This window comes from Diceros bicornis, chromosome 1, assembly GCF_020826845.1.
Source record: "Diceros bicornis minor isolate mBicDic1 chromosome 1, mDicBic1.mat.cur, whole genome shotgun sequence".
Classification (NCBI taxonomy): domain Eukaryota; kingdom Metazoa; phylum Chordata; class Mammalia; order Perissodactyla; family Rhinocerotidae; genus Diceros; species Diceros bicornis.
The window spans coordinates 17,148,901-17,169,237 of record NC_080740.1 but is presented as its reverse complement, the minus strand read 5'-3'; the positions used below and the strand labels follow the sequence as shown (position 1 = coordinate 17,169,237).

General features: G+C 34.9%; 1 protein-coding gene across 1 annotated transcript in view; it reads right to left on the bottom strand.

The window, feature by feature from the left end:
• The window catches only part of ADGRV1 (adhesion G protein-coupled receptor V1), a 521,379-nt gene that overhangs the window by 383,691 nt on the left and 117,351 nt on the right, over positions 1-20,337 (bottom strand). Inside the window, exons 35-43 of the mRNA XM_058528960.1 lie at positions 14,278-14,408; positions 13,154-13,253; positions 12,383-12,562; positions 11,573-11,736; positions 8,533-8,626; positions 6,518-6,596; positions 6,276-6,414; positions 5,457-5,598; positions 1,084-1,346 (exon numbers count right to left, since the gene is read on the bottom strand). Coding sequence (XP_058384943.1) covers positions 1,084-1,346; positions 5,457-5,598; positions 6,276-6,414; positions 6,518-6,596; positions 8,533-8,626; positions 11,573-11,736; positions 12,383-12,562; positions 13,154-13,253; positions 14,278-14,408 — 1,292 coding nt within the window. The remainder of the gene's footprint in view (positions 1-1,083; positions 1,347-5,456; positions 5,599-6,275; positions 6,415-6,517; positions 6,597-8,532; positions 8,627-11,572; positions 11,737-12,382; positions 12,563-13,153; positions 13,254-14,277; positions 14,409-20,337) is intronic.

The following is a 20,337-nucleotide window of genomic DNA, read 5'->3' as shown; positions in this document are numbered from 1 at the left end:
ACTTTAAATTTGAATTCTTTTATATCTATATCAAGATGTAACATCCTTGAACAAATCAACATAAGGTTCCAAATATCCAAGAACATGAAAAAAATTGGACAGGCAAATGAATATGAATTCAAAAATGTGTTGAACTTTACACAAACATCATAAATAAAATTATTTAATTATTGGATGGGCTGTTTTTAGATGAAACAGTTTTAAATATATTATTTTAGCATTATTATACTTTATATTGCTGGCTCAAAATATGTCTTAAGCTAATGCAATTAGCTATTTTAAACCTAATCTGTTTTATTTATTTTTTTATAATTTTTATTTATTTTTTTTTTCCCCCAAAGCCCCAGCAGATAGTCGTATGTCATAGTTGCACATCCTTCTAGTTGCTGTATGTGGGACGCGGCCTCAGCGTGGCTGGAGAAGCGGTGCGTCGGTGCGTGCCCGGGATCCGAACCCGGGCCACCAGTAGCGGAGCGCGCGCACCTAACCGCTAAGCCCCGGGGCCAGCCCAAACCTAACCTGTTTTAAAAATAGTTTAGTAATATAGAGAATAAGAGGTTTCAGAAGGCAAACCTCTGCAAGTATAAATCACATTTATAATTAATCCCAAGTCCAGCATTTTTTCTCCAATAAGCTATTCCTGTTCACACAAGATTTTTGCTTCTCAAACAAGCAGCCTGAAGTAAGCAATTCTAGCTTGTTTAATGAAAATGTGGCAAAAAGAAATGATTGGCTAGGGCTAATGACTCCCAAGAATGGCTTGAAGTTTCTTTGAAGTTTGTCGTTTACACACAATATGAAGTGAAGGATGACATTTAAATATACTTAACATTTACAACAGCAATACGTATATTTTCTTTATTGTTTGCACAGTACACTACCATATTAGAGCAAATTTCTCCAGCTGCACTCTCTGCAGACTTTAAAGCACTATAGCACTTCCACACAGTAATCTAATAATATCTTTACCTACCACCTAAGCTGAGAGTATTTTTTTCTCTCTGGGACCTAGAGTGCTCCTCTAAGAGAAAAGTATTTTGTAAATATTAAATCATTCATTCTCAGTAAAGGTTCCTACTGTACCTTGAAGCGGACACCTTCTTCTAAAACAATATAGCCTCTGGAAGGAGTCAGATCTTTAGACTCCACTGAAGAATTCACTTCTGTCACCATGAACTGAACTGTCACAGTGCCAAACAGTCCTTGTGCAGGTTCCCGAACAACGTGCAACACTGCAACACTCTCCTGGATGTGGAGAGCTGCTGGCTCTCTTAGGAAAAAGTGCTCACTGTTGTTAAATGACAGAACTCCTGGGCCATCATCATTAGCAAGGACAGTAATTAAGGCTGTCAAAATAAAAATATTAAAGTAATAAAAGAAAACAGAATGGGTTATAAGTGCTGAGAAACGTGTGGATGTTTCATTATAAACTAAGCCACTTCTCTAGATCATCTTAAAAACAAGGAGAATTTTAAAAGGTATTTAATAAAATTCTATATTCACTCAAGATATAAAAATACTCAGTAATCTTGGAATAAAAGGCAGCTTCCTCAACTTGATGAAGTGAAATCTCTCAGAAGCCAATAGCAGATATCAAACTTAGTTGAAACATTAGAAGCATTGCCACTAAAAACAGACACAAGATAATGATGCCTGTCATCACCGCCACTATTCAGCACTGTCCTGGAGCTATCAGCCAGGGAACAGGTATAAAAGCCACGGGAAGGAAGAGTCAGAACTTTTTCTAGATGACATGATTGTCTTCTTAGAAAACGCAAGAGAAAAAATTAACGATTATAAGAGTTCAAAATATAAGTAACCTCCAAAAATCAAGAGCTTTCTATTTTTACTACCACTAATAATAATATCAATAATAACAACTAATACTATTGAGAACTAACTAACTGCTTAACCTGTATTAACTCATTTAATTCTCACAATAACCCTATGAGGCTGATTCTATTATTATTTTCATTTTACAGAAGTGATGGCTGAAGCACAGACAGGTAATTTGTGAAAGTTCACAAGGTAAGAAGTGGCAGGACTGGTGCACAAGGCCAGAAAGTCTGCTTCAGAACATGCGTCCTTAAAGACTGTTATAATATTTCTATACATCAGCCATGACTATTAAAAAAGTAACAGAAAAGGGACCTCACTCATAATAGCAACAATACCTAGGAATTAAAGTAAATATAAGATCTATAGGAAAAAATTATAAAATGTTAATGCATGATTGTGGCAATGCTGTCAGTGCCTCACCCACACCCCCTGGGCCCACTCTCTGTCTCTCTCTCAGCAGTTCCTTTTGACCAACGGTCCCTCTCTATCTGAGGACAGTATCAGTTCATGCAAGAGTCAAACCAGAACTGGTGGAGACTTAACATTCCAAGAGCAATCCTCAAACAATGAGGGATAATAGTTGATGAATGAATGTCCCAGCTTCCTTCCTTCTCAGTAGGACAGCCCGGAGCTTTGCTCAACTCAGCGTCTAAGAAGGACCCCAGCAGGACTGAGCCCCAGTTGCCAAAGCAGTACCATCATTAGCACATCTTCTATCAGCTTTTTCTCTCTCTTACTTCATTTCTCACTATGCCTCCAGAGATCACCTCCCAAATAAACGACTTCCACCCAAATCCTTGACTCAGGGCTTGCCTCTGAGGGAAAACAAACTAAGGCAAGGATATAAAGAAGATGTAAATTAATGGAGAGGCATGTCGTATTTCTAAATGGAAAAACAATGTTATAATGATATTGATTCCATCCAAATTAATCTAAAATTTCAATTCAACCTCAATCCAAATACTTTTTATAGAACTCAATTTGTTGATTCTAAAGTTCATGTGGAAGAGACCACTTGAAAGAATAGGTAAGATGAGTTAGTGAAAGAAAAATTAGAAGTATTTGGCCTAAAAAAATAACAAAATGTACTTTAAAGCAATGATAAATAAGACAGCATGTTCTTAGCATATAAACAGGCAAACAGAACAGAGTCCAGGAAAACCAGATGACAGATAGATAGATAAAAATAAATTTCACAGTGAAAATCAATGGTTAATGGATGTCTCATTCTGTATATGATATTAGGATACTAATTATACATTTTAGAACAAAAATGAAATTGTATCTTTATTTCACATGATACCAATGACAAAATTCATTGTATGTTAAATAATGAAATGTAAATCAAAACTATGAAAATACACTAAAATACTATATAGCTTTTTTTTGTGTGTGTGAGGAAGATCAGCCCTGAGCTAACATCCATGCCAATCCTCCTCTTTTCTTGCTGAGGAATACCGGCCCTGAGCTAACATCTATTGCCAATCCTACTCCTTTTTTTCCCTTTTTCACCCCAAAGCCCCAGTAGATAGTTGTATGTCATAGTTGCACATCCTTCTTAGTTGCTGTATGTGGGATGCCGCCTCAGCATGGCCGGACAAGCAGTGCGTTGGTGCGTGCCCGGGATCCAAACCCGGGCCGCCAGTAGTGGAGCACGCACACTTAACCGCTAAGCCACGGGCCCCCTCTATATAGCTTTTGAGTGGAAAATATCTAAATAAATAGGATTTTAAAGTGTATTAAAAAATATTTGATTTAATTTTTTAAAATTTTATAATAAAAGACATCATAATAAAAGATAAATGATAGACTAGGAGACACTGTCTACAACATATTTAACAAGCAAAGAATGGACTTCAGAATATAGGAGTTATTCCTACACACCAATAAAAACCACAAACCACAGAAAAGCACCTAAGAGATATATTAAAAAACCTAATCACACAAAGAAAAAGAAATAACCAACATCAAATTCACTAATGAACAGAGAAATAAATAAAAAATGTACAATACAACCACATATTTTTCATTCATTAGAAACAGTAAAAAAAAAAATGTTGACGACCAAAGAAATTCCTGGTGAGGATGCCGATAAACAACAATTTGATATACACACGTTGGGTGTAGGTAATATGGAAGGCAGTTGCTGTTCTTTCCCACTCAGCAGATAAGCTTAATTGCCAACATACACAAAGATTTATTTACAAGGATATTTACTGAAACTTTGTGAAAGTTTGGAAATAGTCTAAAGGTCAATTATCAGGCCATGGTTTAAGAAATTACTCATTATCAAAGTATTTACTGTTCTGAGGAATTTTTTAATATTTAAAAATAGAAAATTACAAGCATAAAGTAAACTTGACAGAGCTCAATAACACATTCCTTCCTACTACTCATGGGGTTGGGCAAGTACCCTAAGTAACTCCAATCAGAATTACATCAGGACTTTTTAGAAATGCTTGATTTTGAATACTCTCTCTTTCCTATTACATGGAATGTAGAAGAACAACACTGGCCACCATCCTGTGACAATGAATAACATTACCTTTGGGATGAAGCCAATACTCCAAAAGGCAAGAAGAAGAGACAGAAAACAACAGGGTCTTTGGAGTTGGAATTGGGTTTTCTGTTGTTTTTATGTAGAAGATTCTTAGCCAACACATGGTATCCATTTTCAACCCACCATGCTCTACAACAAAATGCTTTCATCTTAAACACATACTCTTTGAATTTGAAGCAACAGCCACAGCCTCAAGAGAAAGGGTTCTGCGTACTTAGAAATATCAATTTATTTTATTAATATGACAATAAAAATAAAAACCAGTTCTCACGTTACTCAAAATTCTTTCATCTTTTTCACTACAAATCAGACTTTTTCACATAATGGCCAATAACTTGGAAATACAAAGATTAATTACATTAAAGGAATCCCAAAGAACACTCAGCCACTGGCTAAAACAGGATGTTGAAGAGCCAGTCAACACTAGTCAACAAGTCTTCTATGTCCACTTGCCTTATCAATCACCACAAGGAACCAAATTAAGTGACTTCTTAGAGCCCTTCCAATCCTAAATTTCTGTGTGTCCATGAGGTTTTCTCATTTGTCTCATTTTTACCTTCTCTAAGCAATCAGCACGATATCTAACAAGCAGTGAACTAGGATGACTTTTAGTTCCAATAACGTCAAAACTGTTCCAACCAAAGAATCACAGCTCCCATATTCTGTCTGAGGTATCATTACACTTCAACGCTATGTGGAAATACTACAGCAGTTAGATAACGCCAAAACAGCTACCTTGTCACTCCTTCTATTGATAAACAGGAGACCAGAGCAGAATTCAAGTTCCAAAGGAAAGACATTTACAAATTAAATAAAACCTACGATAACTGCAGTAACGATTTGATATTATCTTTGCTAGTACCCTTTCTGTTTTTGACACACACACACAGGCTAGAAACACTGTTATACTGACACAGGAATTCCAAAATGCTTAACTTAAAATATTTTTAATTCTAAGTGTAGAAAACCATCAAGATTCTCTAATCCCTACATCTGCCTCCGCATTGGGAAAACAGCACAAGGGAGAAGGAGTTGTGTATAAGAAATTATCAATTACCTATCGTATTTCCCCCCAGCTCTAGTCCAGGAGAAGGATTTGTTAAAATCAGCTGAAATGTTTCATGTCCTTCTGGAATGTCATCATCAAGAATCACGATGTCAACATTTTTATACCTTTCTCCATTAGCAAAATGAAGAATCTGGTCAAAAAAGTAAAAGTAGACAGGATTATATTTAAATACACTCTGAGTTTTTATAGTTTGGAAAGAAATACAACATAATCATGAATGTAAAGTATAAACTATTTTACAGAGATTTTTTTCCCTTGTTTTTTGCATGATCTCCTTTTATTTAAATTGACAATATTGTGCTAAAAAATAAAAGTTAATGGAGGAAGAGAAGAAAGTATACATTTAGTTAAGGAATAAAGACATGAAGAGACAGAGTAACAAGTATTTTAAAACACTAAAGGTGTTTCAGTGAATTAAAACAAAGAAATAAAAGAGTTAAAAGTTTCAAGAACCGTAAGAAACACTCTGGAAAGGTCACCTAATGATACAAATTCTTTAACATGGTAACTTGTATAAGGATAACTCACATTCTCCATGATCAAATACTGCAATAAGTTAGTGAATGAATAAAATAGTGAGTTTCAAACATTTCAATAAAATAATGAATAAGTGAAATAAAATAAAGAACAATCTTTAGAGTAGTACTGAAAATTCAACTTATATATTTTACTAAAATAGTGAAGGGAGCTATTCTACCATAAGGAAATCTTCAGTCCTAATTTACTGTGGAACATATAATAGTTTATTATTTTAAGATTAATTTATTTATACAGGACATAAGTCACTATAATTCTTAAGGAATTCACCATTGGGGTGAAGATGTAATCCAGCCCCAGCTGTGCTTCCAAATTCTGGGCATACACAAACAAGGAGACGTGGCCGAGAGCCCCTTTGCTCCTCTGGGCTACCAATGTTAAACTTCCTTGAGTTTCATTTACTTCAAACCTATAATGAAAAGAATACATTCATTTTTCCTTATAAGTTTTTACCGGTGGATAGTAAAGAATCTGAAACTCAGATAAAGGCTCTCGCGCAGCCCTAGGCTTACCTGCTACGTTGCCATTCGATTACTCCTCGAGCACCATCGTTGGCGTCAATAATAATTTGTGCAGTCAAGCCCTCTGAATCTGAAAAAACAGAGAAACATATTTTTAAATAAATATAAATGGTTAAAAAGAAAATGATTTGATATAGAAGTTAAAGACAGTCCCTCTGAGATTATGTAATTCCTAATATAGAGGTATTGCCGACATTACTCAAAAAATGTTTAAGAAAATAAAGACATAAATGCTTATAACATCTGAATAAGGAAACTTTTTGTTAACAAGAGCCACTGACTTACAGAAATTTAATCAACTGAGAAGAATATGAAATAAGCAACTGAGGTTATGGTTTTGTTTCTATTATTTTAATCCATTTCAAGAGGAAAGGAAAATGGGGGCAGTGGGAAGGAGCAGACAGAGCAAGAAAAGACAAGATAAATGGGAAGAGAAGGCAGGGAGAGCTCCAGAGAAAAATACAGGTGGTAAAAGAGACAGAGAGAGAGAAAGGGATACAAACAGTGACGTTGGGACAGGTGGGAAAGATGGGGAAAAGGTCTGGTGGAGAAAAGAGAAACTAAGATTGGACTTCTCTTATCTCTTTTTATTTTGTATTTGGCCTACCAAGTTCAGTATGTTACTAATACCCATTATTCAGTCTTGAAATAGTAACTAATCCTGTTACTATTTTGTTTTGTTTTTTGATATTTTTGTCCTTTACCTTTTAAATTTCAGAGGCACTACCTTAATCCAGGATACTTATGACAGCTGCCTGGGTGGGGAAGGGGTAGGGAGAGGGTAATTCTGAGCACAGAGAACAACACTGTAGAGGAAAGAATATAAAATCAGGATTTGTGCCCAAGAGACTAGAGGCTACAAAGCAGAAGCCCAGCTCCACCATCTCCTGGCTGTGTGTTTGGGCGTGTTACTTAGCTTGTCTTAGGCTCAGCTTCTCATCCATAAAATGGGAAGATATAAGGAATGAGGGTACTAACATACAAAGCACTTGAAAGAGGGGCATTAGAAAGCACTCAACAAAAGTTAAACTACTCAAATTACCTCTAATATGAGTATGAAAGCAATAGGAAGTGTTTTGTTAGTCTTCTTAGCATGAACAATAATCATCTTGTAATAATTACTTGATGGTAAACAGTCTAGTTGTTGGAGTATATACTTTTTCTGGCAAAAGAATTTAACCTTTTCAAATAATAATATGTTAAAAACTGATTAATCCCTTTGGATAGTTTCAAAGTTGTCATATTGAGCCTCAGAAGTGAATGAGGAGCCCCTATTCCTCTGGCCCTGTTTCTCCTCCTTTAACCCGGACTCCTCTCCCCTCTGCCCAGAGCACCTTCTACCAAGGGACAGGGGGCCGGCTACTTCAGAGCCATTCAACACCACCCCTTCTGCGCTGTCAAACGTACAAGTTTCAGACAAAATCCCCAATATCAAATGCCAAACTGCAGACAGGAGTTTGTGTTTTAAAAATGGGAATATATTTTTTTAAAGTAATCTACATAAATTTGTACTGAGGTTCAAGTTTTACCTTTCAGTCTGTAATGAATTAACTGAGTCTTTTCTAAAGCATGAAAAGAAAGAGATAAAAAGGTCATAAAAGAAGCAGAAAACACAATAAACAAACAAAAGCTCTGCTTAATCTAAAAGAAAATAAAATTATCTAATAGTTTGATCTAATGAAAATAGCTAATTAAATTTTAAAAGGAAAATGCCTTCTTAAGAACTAATTCTATTTTGAAGATTACAAATTTAGTAGTTAAATAGTTGTAAAATTTAAAAAGCATCGCACAATAATTCTTAAATGTGTTTACACTGTCCAATGTACAAAATTTCAATATATGATAGTCTCTAAATTAAAATAAATCTAAAAGTCCATCATATTTTCACACATAGCTGAGATTAAGAGACATCACAAGGATCACTTCTGACTAAAAAATGAAGTAACTTTACTTTGTTTGCAGTGAGTAAATAGAAACAAAGAAACAAACAAAGAAACCCATCATACCTAGTCTAGGAGGAAATGAAGTGAAAGGAGCCATGATAAGTTCAACATGAGTTAAATTCACGAGGAAATATTCTTCTAGTTCCGGTATATCATCCTGCAAAAATTACATCCATTAAATTCCCTATAATCATGCTCTTAAAGTAATTACCTCTCACAAGTTGTTTTATAAATTATCTTATAAATATAGATGCTTAAATATTAGACAGAAAATAAACAAATACAAAAAGAGTAGAAAAGATTTAAATCAGAAAAAACAAATATGTCTTGGCAATGATTTTTTTGGAATTGACACCAAAAGCAAAAGGAACAAAAGCAAAAACAAATAAGTGGGACTACGTCAAACTTAAAAGTTTCTGCACAGCAAAGGAAACCATCAACAAAATGAAAAGGCAACCTACCAAATGGGAGAAAAGATTTGCAAATCATGTATCTGATAAGGAGTTAATATTCAAAATATATAAAGAACTCATACAACTCAATAGCAAAAAACCAAATAAAATACCATTTAAAATTGTGCAGAGGAACTGAATAGACATTTTCCCAAAGAAGATATACAAGTGGCCAACAGGTACATGAAAAGGTGCTCAACATCACTAATCATCAGGGAAATGCAAATCAAAGCAACAATAAGATATCACATTACACCTGTTAGATGGCTATTATCAAAAAGACAAGAGATAACAAGTGTTGTCAAGGAACCCTTGTGCACTATTGGTGGAATTGTAAATTGGTTCAGCCACAATGCAAAACAATATGGAGAGTCCTCAAAAAATTAAAAATAGAACTACCACATGATCCAGCAATCCCACACCTGGGTATATATCCAAAAAAAATAAAAACAGGATATCAAAGAGATATCTGTACTCCCACATTCACTGCAAGATTATTCACAACAGACAAGATATGGAAACAACCTGAGTGTCCGTCAATGAATAAATGGATGAAGATGTTGTGTGTGTATACAGATATACATATAGATAATGGAATATAATTTGTGACAACATGGATGACCTTGAGAGCATTATGCTAACTTAAATAAGTCAGAGAGAGGAAGACAAAAACTGCATGGTATCACTTATATGTTGAATGTAAAAAGAAAAAAGTCAAACTCATAGAGAGTAGAAAACTGGTTGCCAGGGGCTGGGGGGCTGTGAGGAATAGGCAGAGGCTGGTAAAAGTGTACCAACTTTCAGCTATAAGATGAATATGGTCTGAGAATCTACTGTAAAACATGGTGACTATAATTGTTAACACTGTACTGTATAATTGTTAACACTGTACTGTATAATTGAAATTGGCTAGGAGAGTAGAACTTAAATGTTCTCACAAAAAAACAAAAAGATAAATATATGAGGTGATAATATGTTAATTAACTAGATGGAGGGAATCCTTTCACACTGTATACGTATATCAAATCACCACAATAGACACGTTAAATATCTTACAATTTTATATATTTTTTTAGATTCCACATATAAGTGATACTATGCAGTATCTGTAAATTATATCTCAAAGCTGAAAGTAAAAAATAAAAAAAAGTATTAAACTTATACCTGGTTATAGGATGTTATTAGGTTGAACCACATGAAACAGCAAATATTATATCATTTTTTACCTAGACTAATACACGAGCCTAACATATTTTAACTATAATAGGAGCAAAAGATTTAAAACCACCTTAATATCCAATGATTAGAATGAATAATAGAATGATACCACCAAAAAAAGACAGGTTTGGCAGTCAAGGAGACCTAGTACCAAATTCTGTATTATCAGGTGAGTTACTTAAACTTTAAGGCCTCAATTCCTTCATCTTTATAACAGAGGAAATAATGTAATATATGGACCAATGTGAGTTACAGAATCAGTGATGTAAAAGGGACTGTCCCTCACCTACCCCCACCATTCCCCACTCCCATGCAACAAATCCCCCCTTATCATCCCCTAGCCTGGCTTATTTCTGTATATACAGGGCTGCAGTCTCTTAATCTCTTGCTACTCAGGGAACAGAAAAGGCTGCAAAGACCTAGGGAGAAAAAGAGGAACTAGAAACCCTGTGTTCATAAAACTGGACTCCGTAAAGGAAAGAAAGGTGGCTACATATTTTCTGCTTTAAAAACTAACATATCTGAAGAGTAATCCATTTATTTATATTCAGTTACATCAACAGATTGTATATTTGAAAGAAGGCTTACCTTAAAGTTTTATCAAATCTGGTGTTGTATGTCACATACTGACATAACATTACCTTCTATCTTATGCTTTAGAGTTCTCATACTATTACATTAGGTCCCAGTGCCATGGTAATCAACAAAAAAGAGTTACTGACTTCAGATGGTGGATGGTTTACACTATTTATAACCTAGTAAAAGTAAAAAGCCTCTGAAAAAACAAAACCTTTCTAAAATGGAACCCCCCAAATACACAGTAACTGAAAATAACTTTTCTAAGGCAATATTCATTCTCTCTCTTTCTCTCCCCCACCACACACACATACCTTCTCCTACCCTCTCCATATTTACTATTTTCATAAACCTCTTGGAAATATATTTAGGTAGCTGAAATACTAAGTCTCAAAGCAGCACGAGATTTCACAATATGAAAAATCATTTAAAATGCGATTTCAGTCACCAATGATTACTTTAAGTTTGACCACAATCACATTTTATGCCATCAGCCTCTAGTGAGTTTCTCACTGTCTCTAATTTAACCAGGCTTAACAACTAAGATGCTGACCTACATGGATTTGCTGGTCCAATGAATCCTTTGGAGTAATCAAAATGCTCCTTTGGAATCTCTTAGGCCAATGCCATCTTAAACGCCCTAAGGGAATTTTCTGTATCACGAGATATTTCTATAACAAAATACACAACAGCAGCCCAGCCTATCTAGACAAGAATAGAAACCCCTGTGTGGTTAAAAAAAAAAATCACAGAAAGAAATAAGTTGATTTAAAGGCACCAGAATATCCCATCAATTTCTACTTCATAGGTAGTTATTCAGGTCTAACAATAAAAGTGAAATAACAGAAGAGTTTTACCTCAAGTATAGTAATGTTGATGGCTGCTGCTGTTACCCCTTCTTCTAAAATCAGAAAGCCAACCACTGGGACAAAGTCAACATCTGGCTCAGCTAGGTTTCCTTCTGTTTGGTTCTTTAGAGTCAACATTCCAGGAACCGTGGCATATGTGACATTGACAGCTCCTAATTGATTTGGTTGGGAAAAGATTTTACAATTATTTAAACTTGTAACATAATATCTCATTGTGAATGTTTTGCCTTTCCTAAAAGCACCTACAGCAGCTTGTCTTATTGGCCCCAATTCCTCACCTTTTCCTACAAACTTGGCCTTCACCACGTAATGGCTCAGTGATGTCCCACCGTGGGCAAGGCACACTGCTCTGCCTCTAGACTTCGAGTTTGGCCATGTGACTTGTTTTGGCTGATAGTACAAGTTAAAAGTGATGATGTGCTAGTTCTGCGTCTAGACCTCAGGGGGCCTGGCACGTTTTTGCTTGCTTTCTTGTGCCTCTACTGGTCCCAGAGGCAGAATGAGAGCCATATGGAGTAGAGCCTCCTCTGGCCAAGCCCAGCCTAAGCCAGTGGACGGACAGCCAGCCTATTATTACATGCTGCTGAGATTTTATGATTGTTACACAGCATTTCTGTGACAATAGATCATTCCTTTAATCTTTCAAAAATAAAGAAGTTATAAAGTCCTGTCCTGAATTAATAAATATTAAATTTTTTCCTGTTCCTGATTTATTTTAGCAATGGCTTTCATCTACACAGGTAGAATATTTAAAAAGCACCTGCCTGAAAACCCTATTCATTCTAGAGCAACACAAACCTAGAGATCCAAATTCTCTGTTGATGAAAAGCTGAACTGTTATGTTAGCCTCTTGAAGCAAAACAAATCTTGATGAAAGAGCAAAATTTAAAACTCCGTATGGTTCATCACTGGCTTCTACAGTCAGAACGGCTGCATATCCTTGAGCATCAAGCAGAGCGATTCCTGCTGGTGAAACTCCTAAAAATGTCAGGGACCACAAAAAAATCTAACAGTGATACGGCATTAACTTCTAAATACTTAAAATACAACCCCACTTTCTAAAACATATTAAAACAATCAGGAAGTGTTCTATTTTATTCACTTTTGGAACAGACATCTTCAGGTTGAACATAAGAACCCACATTTTAGTTTTCTTTTTCTAGATAACAAATAATGAATTTTTTTGCTTGGCATATTATTGTCATTATTTGCTATTTGGTCATCTGAATAATAGAAATCGAGTAGAAACTGAGTAAAGCACCCAGATAACTTTCTCAAAATGATTAAATTTGAATTGTTTATATTATTGGTCCAAAATCCAAACTGGTCTGCTAGCATAAAATTAATTACAGAAAAATTCTTCCTCTGGAAATGTATTTTATTACATAAGGAGATATTTAGCAAAATTTTTAGAAGTTTTTCCTGATTCATAAAGATAAGTATTCCCATTCTGATCTTATGTTTTTTGGATCTAACGTTCTTGAAGGCAATACGTAATTTTTTTTTAGTCTATATGCATCTAATTGTTAAATATAGAGATAGCTAGAAAACAACTTTGACTTGAATTACCTTGTGTCCTAACATCATACAGAATGACTTGGTGTGCTTCTTTCTCCTCAGGAATGCTGTCATCCAACAAATGCACAAATATTGTTTCATTCAGTGACCCCTGTGTCAAACAGAAAGAAATTCATCCCTCTATTGTCCCTGAACAAAACCTGTCTCCTGCTTTTATTAGCCTTATAAATTGTGCATCCAAATATATTTTCATTTAAACAGTGCTCTGTGGCTTAAAAAATAAATTAAATAAAAACCACTGACTCACGGGAAACCAGGCTTAAAGTAGACAGGGGCTAATTGTGGAAGATCCTGAATGCTGAGCTAATGAATGTAGATCTTATCCAATGAGCAATGTGGCACTACTGAAAATTTCAGACAAAGTTGGGGAGATTTCTACAGCAGTGGTGAATAGGAAAAACTGGAGCATGGAAAAGAAGCCCAGCGTTGCAGGCAAACCAGTTATTAGAGGTCCAACGTGGTACTCAAGGCAGAAGGTTGTAGGTGCTTGGCTTAATGTTGAGGCAGTGGAAAGGAAGAGAAAAAGAACTAAACATGTTATCAAACGAGAATTCACCAAGTGAATGTGGAGAAGAAAGGAAGATGATAGAGTTATAATAAAGTGATACCACTTTTCTATCCAAAAAACGCTCTTATAAAGTTATTGCCACCAATCACTTTCTTTCAACGTATCGGAAAGAGCCTCTAAATGGAACCTCAAAAATATAGCGAGAACAGGATCTAAAAAGACATTTGTTTTTAGAGCTATATTTGCTGTTATGCAATTCAAGTTCCAAGACAGTGAGGAGTAAAACAGGGACTAGCAGTATACATCATCTTCAGGACACAGTTGGCAGTGGGAGGGCAGGAGAGCAGCAAGAAAGCTTGGCTCAAATACAAAGTCCATATTTTCTGTTACCTTAAAGGAGATCTACCAAGTACATACGGAAAAACAATTCCCTCATGTCTTAGAAATTCTTTATTTGAGTAATGTTCTTCCTTTAGGTTTCTAAGCAAGTAGCTCTTTCATCAATCTCCATTAATCCTTGTATTACATAATCAGAGTTTTCCCATTTTCCTCACAATACATTGTTTCTTCTAGATACATATGATAAAGCTTTTCTTGGTGGTATTACCTCAGAAAAGAAGAGCTGCCCAGTAAAGTTAGCAAAATTGAGTTCTAGATTTTGCCCAATAATTTTCCAGTTAACAGTAACATTTCCTCGACCAGGAGGTGTTCTTATCACATGGAATTGCAAAATTTCTCCTGCAACAGAAACAAGACAGACTGATAAATGCTTAACGGGAAATGAACTTAACATTTGAACTCAACAAAACCCAAATTCCAAACATGCAACTATTACAGCACCTTTTTGAAGAACATTACAAAGCTGGTCTGCTTTGAATTTTCTAGAAGCTTTATACATGCCTATTGTTTATTAACACAGAGATCCCACTTCTAAATACGTCCCTTTAGTCGAACTTCAGGAAGTTCAATATGTAAAAGTTACAAAAGCACATGCTAAAATGCGAAACACAAGTTTTTACACACTCCAAAACATGCACCAGAACATAAATGTTCTGTAAATTAAAGAAAATAATAAAGTCCTTATGGTCAAAATTAGTAATAACACAAGTAAATTCTTCCTTCACTTCTCAAAAGGACACAAATTCCTTACACTGATATGCAATGTGATTTTACACAATGCATGCATAAAAATGCTTGCAAATACCTGAAAATCACATTTCTTTAAATTGTAACTTACATATACCATCAATGATTTTGTTTTATAAAAAGAAATACAAAGGAAAAGCGTCAAATCTGTACATCAACCTCTGTAACTTCACCAAAGTTACAGTTATACTTCCTGGATAATTGAGGTATTTTAGATACTTTCCATTTCTGACTTATCTTCATGTAATACTTTGTAAAATTGAAGAAAATCATGATAGTCACTTCTTTTAAATTGCTAAAAGTGGAATGTAAGCTCCCAGGGAGTACTGCTGATGGCCATGGGGCTTGCTGAAAATATGCTCAAAAGTCTTGTATGATGATGGACACAGTTAAGGTATACTAATGAACTATATCACTAAAACATTGTTATTATAAAAAGACAAACGGAATGATGTTTAAAAGGCTTTAAAAGAACAACTCCTTATTCAAATTTTGTAGCATAGACATACAGCTGAAATTTATGCATATTCATTAAAAATATCACTTTTGTTTAGTTATCCAAAAAAGTAAACACATCTGACACTTTTTAAACACGAACAGTAGAAATTAAACAATAAAATATAAACACCTTTTTCTATTCTTTTTTGACTACCACAATTTTTTTAATTTCTGAAGATAATAAAACTAAACAAATATTTCTCATAGAAAGATTTATTAAATTAAAATATCATGGATTAATTAATTTAGAGATTACTAAAAAACAAAATAATCTTCATACTAAATTTAAGCACACATAACTTTAGTACAATGAATTATTTGGGGAGAGTGGAGAATATAAGAAGGCAAAAGCATCAGAAAGACTTCTAAACAAGATCTCCTCAAATACTTCAATGTTCAATGCATACATTTTGAAATGTTTCAATACAAAAAAAAATTTTGGTCACCATTACATTGTAGACTATGTCTTGGATTTTTTTTTTTTTTGAAACATATAGGGACTGTTAGTTAAGAATCAGGTTGTCCAAAGGGATATATAACTAGGATACAACTGAAAGAGTATACAATCTGCCATTATTGCCGGCATACCATTTAAAATTTTTATACTTGTACAACTCATATGAACAAAATATAGGCACCACCATGAAACCCTGGAGTCTCCCCATTGTACACCATGCAGGATTTCTCTTAGAGCAGGTTTGCGTTGAATAACAAGGGCTTATTACTGAAAGGCATGGAAAGAGCCTTGGAGTTATTAGGCTGTTTCACCTACAGTGTTGTCTGGTGACACAAATAAAAAGGTTTATAGAGTCACAGTTTACAAATTTTTAAAAATCACAAAACCTAGTAGTACTCCAAAAAGAAAATTATGGAAGTTTGATCATAGTGCTACAAATGCAATGAGAACACAAGTGGCAAGAAAACAAAAACGTAGGTCAATAAACATCCATGTTGAAGGGGAAGATGTAATCATAATAAAAAAAAAATTACAGTTACAAGATTGTACATAGAGATTTGGGAATAACTACACCATTATAAGGTGAAAATAAAAATGAAATACTAAGAGAAAAAAGTGAAATCCTCCTACAAACTTAATTATATGTAAAATAGTCTAATACGTGTAGTCCCCACTCACTCAAGGTTTCCCTTTCCACAGTTTCAGCTACCCATGGTCAACAGCAGTCCGAAAATATTAAATGGAAAATTTCACAAATAAACAACTCATAAGTTTTAAACTGTGAGCCGTCCTGAGTAGCGTGATGAAATCTAGCACCATCCCACTCCATCCCTCCCAGGATGTGAACCATCCCTTTGTCCAGCGGATCCTGGCTGTATACGCTACCCACCCATTAATCATTTAGTAGCCGTCTGGGTTATCAGATCGACTGTCTTGATATCACAGTGCCTGTGTTCAAGTAACCCTTACTTTACTTTACTTAATAATGGCCCCAAAGCATAAGAGTAGTGACACTGGCAATTCAGACATGCCAAAGAGAAGCCATAAAGTGCTTCCTTTACGTGAAAAGGTGGAAGTTCTCAGTAAAGAAAGAAAAAAAATCATATGCTGAAGGTGCTAAGATCTATGGCAACTTTTATTACAGTATATTGTTATAATTGTTCTACTTTATTATTCATTATTGTTGTTAATCTCTTATTGTGCCTAATTATCAATTAAACTTTATCATAGGTATGTATGTATAGGAAAAAACATATATATATAGGGTTCGGTACTATCCGTGGTTTCAGGCATTCGATGGGGGTCTTGAAACATATTCCCCAAGAAGAAGGGAAAACTACTGCACTACTTAACAAATATCACCTTTAAAATTTTAACAGGTTAGCATGCAAGTAACTTGCAAGAAAATATTGTAAGAAACACAATTTGAAGCATGATACACACACAAATAAAAGGTAAACAAAGTATTCCTTAAACACTTAATCTTGTAAGCCTATTGCAAATCATGTCAACAGCATGAATAGTGAGAAAATTTTCCTAATAAATAATCAAAATGGAAATACTGACTCTGCCTCTTTAAGGCAGACTCCCAGGACCAGGTCCATTTAAAATGCCTCCTGGGAAAAATTACCAGAAAGTTACCTTCTACCTGGATGAGGAGTCAAAGAACAGTCATTGGAAAAGGAAAAACTTAGAAACAAGTGCTTAGTCTTCCTAATATAACAGGAAGGACAGAATGTGGGTCTTAGAGAGAGAGGGTAAAATTTTCAGATAACAAACATTTTACTAAGTACTGCCCTGCCTTCTAGTTTTTTCTCAGGATGAAGGCCAGGGGAGGGCCCTCACCCACTAAAGAGCCTGCCTCATTCCTGGAAAAGCATCCTGATATGAAATCCAGAGTCCACCAGAAGTTGGTGATACATTTTAACCCTAAAGCAGAAGATGTATCACATAGGGTCTACGCCTAGCCTAACACACATAAGGACTATGAATATAAAATGCATTTTAATAACCCTGAGTGTTTTGTATGCTTGTTACCAAAACAAACCAGGATCTTTTTTACAATGATAAACATCAACTACAATGTGTGTAAAAATAATAGAAAACTAAAATACAAGAAATGTATACATTGTATACATGTACCATCCAAATTGATTGCCCTCTACAATAAATAGAAAATGATTTAAAACAATTATAGGGATATGAAAAACGTGAACACAAACTGTCAATATGAACAGTTAAGAAACAAAGTTTCATGTTTCTAATAGAGCAGTTCTATGTATCTTTTGTAAAAGAATTACATTTCTTGTCCAAATCTTTGCCTAAAAAAGATTCATGCTGTCTCTGAGGAAAGGAAAATTTTTAGATCCATTGAACATGACATGATGATTATGATGCTGCTGAGCTGGGTGACTGAGTGAAACATCTCACACAGATTTATAAAGAGCACATTTATACATAGTTTGCAACCACAGTAAAAATCTATTGTCCCATATTTCTAAATTCTGCCCATTACTTTTGAAAGAAAGTAATATTTACCACTGGGCATCTGTTCAATTGCTTTAGGACAAAAATGTAGAAATAGGATTCTACAGAATTCAATATATTGTTAAACACTAAGGCAATTCCTCCCCATGAATCGAAAATGCATTCTAGAGCCAGAAGTTCAGCACAGCCCATGTTTTAAATCTAATCACATAAATGAAACTCCAACCCTAGGCCAAAAGCAATGTTAACATTGTTAAAAGCCCACATGGCATGAGTTGTTTTACCCCATGTGTTTAGCAGTTGTCTTTGAAGAACCATTGGGAAGTTTTCGTTAATTCACATCGGTAAACTTATGCTTGATAGACATTTTTCTACACAATTTCACAGTAATACAAAGCACACACACACAAAATCCTGAATTCTTGAGGTTCAATATAATGTTTTTGAAAAAATAAAATTAATTTATACTCTAGAAAAAGGTTTCGGAGTATAGAGAAAGAACAGTAAGTAAAAAATAGAAATTCCCCTCAATTTTTATTTAGAAAATGTAAAACATCTAGGGAACACTCATGTAAGCAATAAAAGCAATACAGCGTTTTATTTCCTGTACCAAACTCATGCTCATAGACTGATATGCCAAAGCAGATTTTTAACCAATAACACATTTGGACCATTGGTTTTAATTACTAATACTTTTTCCTCTCTGCATCTTCTGCAGATATTTAGCCGTTGGAAACTAAAAGAGACCATAATCTGATTGTCAGGTTAAGTTTGTCCAGGTGAAAAAGAGCATAGGTGCCAGTGTCTGCAAGAAGATGTGGTGCCCAGCAAGAGAGCCTAAGTTTCTTCAGAGCTCTCCAATGCCCCACTACCATCACCACCAGACTCCCATAGGATGCACTTTTATGACATTAGGTGCTTTACAGTTAGAATCCCTTTAAAGTGATACTGAAGGTCCAAATTCTCTTGTATTCTTAAAAACACAACTTCTATCATATTGTTGAAAATCACGTATCTAGTCTAGCTCTAAGTCCTTCCTTAAATCTAATCCTCCCTGGTCCCTGATCTTATTTATACCCTCCATACCACTAACACTTTTATTCTCTTCTTTCACATTATTTTCTTTCCTACATTTCTTTAACAAAACAAAAACAAATCCAACTCTTCTTTAATCTTTTTTCTCCAATTTTTCTCCTCTCCTTGCTCTCATAGCCAACAAGCAGACAATCTCCTAAGGCAGTGCTTCTCAAACTTAATGCAGGGAAGGAAAATGGGGTTTTGTCTGTTTTATTTCATTTTGTTTTGTTTGCCCTGATTATTATAGACTGATATTTTTGTAAAATACAATAAAACAAATGACTAAATAAGTTAAATAGCAAAAATAAAAAAAACCACACATACAAAATATAAGCCCATAGATAACACTTTTGGATATCACAGCAAAATAAAATTGTTAAAAAAGTTTCTAGGAAAAGTTAATTCAATTTCTGAACTTATCTTGTCACAAACCAGTAGCAAACACTTTGTGGACAGGCCCTGGCTTGAGGACCGTACTTTGAGGAGCACTGCCTAAAGGTCTCTGCGTCCTCTTGTCATCCTTAGATATTTGCTTCCCATTCCAAGTTCTCCTTTAAAATCCCTCTACAGTTACTACTGTTCCCACTAGCCCATTTGGGAATCTAATCTCACTTGTCGCCCATGTTAGTCTGAGACACCCTGATGATTTTCTTCTTCTGATAACTAATGAAAACAACTTTATCTTGATCTCTTCCCACCTGTCTGGCAGAGGCTTCTCTCTCTCCTCTCAGGTCTTTTTCCTTTCCCAGCACCTTAGCCTGATGTTCCATACAGCTCCATCCTTGACAACTTGCCTTTCTTCCCCTATCCGCTATTAATTTTCCTGATTTCAACTATTATCTCTAAAAATCCAATTTCCACCTTTAACCTGAGATAGTCAGGTTCTCTCACCAACATCCTTCTCTCACAGAGACATTATTATTCAAATTCATTATTCTTCCAACTCAAATCACTTGAAATATTTACCAACAGTTCCTGCATTGTCAAGTTCTGCAGCAGATA